This window comes from Myotis brandtii, unplaced genomic scaffold (assembly GCF_000412655.1).
Source record: "Myotis brandtii unplaced genomic scaffold, ASM41265v1 scaffold825, whole genome shotgun sequence".
NCBI classification, from domain to species: domain Eukaryota; kingdom Metazoa; phylum Chordata; class Mammalia; order Chiroptera; family Vespertilionidae; genus Myotis; species Myotis brandtii.
The window spans coordinates 125,745-128,825 of record NW_005371349.1 but is presented as its reverse complement, the minus strand read 5'-3'; the positions used below and the strand labels follow the sequence as shown (position 1 = coordinate 128,825).

Sequence of the window (3,081 nt, the reverse complement as noted above, 5' to 3'; positions counted from 1 at the left end):
CTCCGCGAGGGAGGCGAGTCCAACTCTTCCAGGGAACTGGGGGGCCCGGCTCTGCTCCCGAGACGCTAGCAGACGCGAAAGGAAAAGTCCAACCCCAAACCCTATTCTGGTGAAACCGTCTCCAGCTCTGGGCACTGCCGCGCCATCCTCCCCGTCCCTCCTGGCATTTCGGGAATGTAAACAGATTCGCTGGGTTTCTGTTCTCTCTGTGGAGTAAGGAAAGGGAGGGAGGGAACTGGGCAGTTTTATCCGCATGACACACACATACACACGATCCGATCTGCGTGAGTAACACACACATCCCCCGTAAAGTGCATTTCCTGGTGTGGTCCTGGGGGGAAGTCAGCGGCTCCCCACCCACCCGCGACTTTTCACCTTCAAAATCACCCATGAGAAAAGTGATTCAAGTTAATACTCCGCCCCCCCCCCCAGACTTCTTAATCTAAAAAAAAAAAAAATTGGAAACACAGACTGACCCCACCCCCTATTTTCTGATTGGGGAGCCAATCTTTTGCTGGCCTGGCTGGCCAATGGGGAGAGAGAACAAATCTGGGCCCTGCCTTGGTTGGAGGGGGCTGCCATGGGGCTGTGGGAAAAGGGAGGGGGGGAGGGCCAGCTGAGTCCCTCCAGACACCACCAGAGGCCCAGTACCCGGGTCCCCAACCTCCCTAGTCCCCTGGGGAGCTGAGGGGCCCCTCCTGCCCCATGGCAGCCCGTCTGCCCCAGCTAACCCACACTGAGTCTGTCTCTCTCTCCTTGTTAAATAAAACAACTTCGAGAGTTGAAATATATATATTTAGATATTTTTTTCTTAAATAACATATTTACATCTAATAGAAAATATAACTCTAGAAAGAATCTTCCAACCAAAACTGATAGGGAGGAAGGAGGAATGAAGGGGTGGGCTGTGTGAAGTTGGGGTGGGGGGGAGCCCAAAGGCTGCCTCCCACCCAGAAATAAAAAGCATCATTTATGCCAAGTTTGCGCTCTCACTCTCTCTCCTGTTCTCTTATCCTGGGATCACCCACCCAGCAATTCATCTTTTCTCTTTAAAAAAGCCTTGGTCCGTGTTACTTTCCTTAATGGTGACGGTCAAAAAGTTTGAGGTCACGTCGGTGACAACCACCTTCTCCAGGTTGGTCAGAGAAGGACTCCAGGACTCTTCCTCGGGGTCCCCCAGAATTCTGGCCACTGGGATCCTGGCGATGAGAGAGGGCCTGCCCCCCTGAGCCCCCATGTCCCGATACAAGCTGCCCACAGAGCCGGGGGTGCCCGAGGCATGCCGGACCCGGGGGCCACCAGGGTCCAGGGCACTCTGGCCTTTGGCCTCCAGGAAGGCGGCCCTGTGCTTTATGACCCTGGCGGGAAAGGTGTCCACGGCCAGTTTGCCTGTGGCCTCGGCGGGGCCGGGGCTGGCCACCCCGCACTGGGCCAGGTCGGAGTCCTGCCTCCGGGCCAGCTGGATCACGCTGTGGCCGGCGGGGAACTTTCCTGCCCCGGAGGAGGCATCGTCCAGCTTCCTGTTCTTGAGGTAATCTCCCAGGCCATCGCTGGCTTCTCCCAAGGGCCTCTGCGCGGGGTCCAGCAGCTCCTTCCGGGGCTTGGGGCCTCTCTTCTTGGAGCTGTCCCCTGGCGAGCTGGGCTTGTCATCCACGCGGCTGGCGCCCCGATCACGCTCACGATCCCTCTCACGTTCCCTCTCCCTCTCTCGATCCCGGTCCCTGTGGTCCCTGTCACGGTCCCGAGGGGGCTCCACGCGGCAGGTACTGCTGGTGCTGCTGCTGCTCCCGGGCGGGGACAGGCCCATGTTCCGAAGGCCCTCCCGGGCACGGGAAGTAGAAGCCAGGTCCTGGGGTGAGCGGCCAGGGTAAGGGATCCGGAGGCCCCTCGCAGAGTCGCTTCGGAACTCATAAGTTTTGGCCTTTGCCTTGGCCTGGGCCTACCGAGAAAGGCGGTGTCAACAGTGGAGCAGGGCCCTGCCCACCCACCTCCCCAGCACCCCTCTCCCAGACAGCCTCTGGGTTTCCCCCTCAGATGCCTCGGAATTTCTGTATGGGTGGGGGTGGGGCTTAGGGGAGGCAGTCTAGGGGGAAGGGTAGGGAGTCATCTGGGATCAGCCATTCACCGCAAGCACACCTCCTGTATTTTACTATCTCTCTATTTGGGATGGCTGGGGGGCAGGAATTCTAGGGTGGCTAAGGCCCTCCCCCGCAAGACACCCCTTGGCACAGCCACTGACCTGGTCCACGGCCTGTCTGGGGATTCCCTCCTAGATTACAAATAGACAAAGTGTGTGGGCACCCCATTGGTTCACCAGCCCGCAGGGTCAACATCGCTGTCCACCACTGGACAAGGCCATCCTACCTTGAGGAGGAAGGTTTTGGGTTTGGGTCCTCGCTTTTTGGGGCCATAGAGCTCCATCTCTCGTTCCCTGGAGAAAGGAGGTGGGAAAGGCGTGTGTGAGTAAGGAGACAGCATGGGACTGCGGTCCAGGCTGGAGAGAAGCCGCCTCCTTGTTCCTAAGGGAGAAGCGAAGGCTTGGACGGGCCTGTACCTTTCCTCAAAGGCTGCGAGCAGGCGAGCATCCAGGATGTTTTCTTCCGGCTCCCATGTGCTGTACCTGGAGGGAATCAGGAAGAAGGGGCGTCAGTCCCGGGGACAGGCAAAGAGCAGCGGGTGTGTGTCTGTCTATAACTTTTCTCCTGGCATTGTATTGTATTTCGACATAAAGGGAAAAAAGAGGAAGAAAGAAACCTCCCGAATAACAGTCTGGGCTTGAGCACTGCATATAACCTACTTACTTCTGCGACCAGCCCTTCCATTTCACGAGGTATTCCATGCGTCCCTGTGGATGCAAAGGGGGAAATGTGTGTGTGCACGGGAGAAATGCATGACGAGGACACAAGAAATACATGCAAAAAAATGCATGCACCAAATGAATGCGTGAAATCCTGTCGCGAAAGGCACGAGTCCACCGCATCGCCCCCTGCACGAAACGCTGCACAAAGTGCATGCACCGGCATTCACCCCCACCCCGCCCCCCACTCATGCAATCTGTGCATCGCTGCAAGTCTAAGGAAA

The 3,081-nt window shown here is 57.5% G+C and overlaps 1 protein-coding gene across 2 annotated transcripts in view; it reads right to left on the bottom strand.

Moving 5' to 3' along the window:
- Positions 1 to 776: 776 nt before the first annotated feature.
- CBX8 (chromobox homolog 8) overlaps positions 777 to 3,081 on the bottom strand; it is a 2,599-nt gene continuing 294 nt past the window's right edge. The window contains exons 2-6 of one of the 2 annotated variants that reach the window (XM_005884209.2): positions 2,802 to 2,845; positions 2,555 to 2,620; positions 2,365 to 2,431; positions 2,240 to 2,269; positions 777 to 1,939 (exon numbers count right to left, since the gene is read on the bottom strand). In XM_005884209.2, the coding sequence (XP_005884271.1) occupies positions 1,037 to 1,939; positions 2,240 to 2,269; positions 2,365 to 2,431; positions 2,555 to 2,620; positions 2,802 to 2,845 (1,110 nt within the window). In that variant the 3' untranslated portion in view covers positions 777 to 1,036. The remainder of the gene's footprint in view (positions 1,940 to 2,239; positions 2,270 to 2,364; positions 2,432 to 2,554; positions 2,621 to 2,801; positions 2,846 to 3,081) is intronic. The other variant, XM_005884210.2, reaches the window with a different exon arrangement.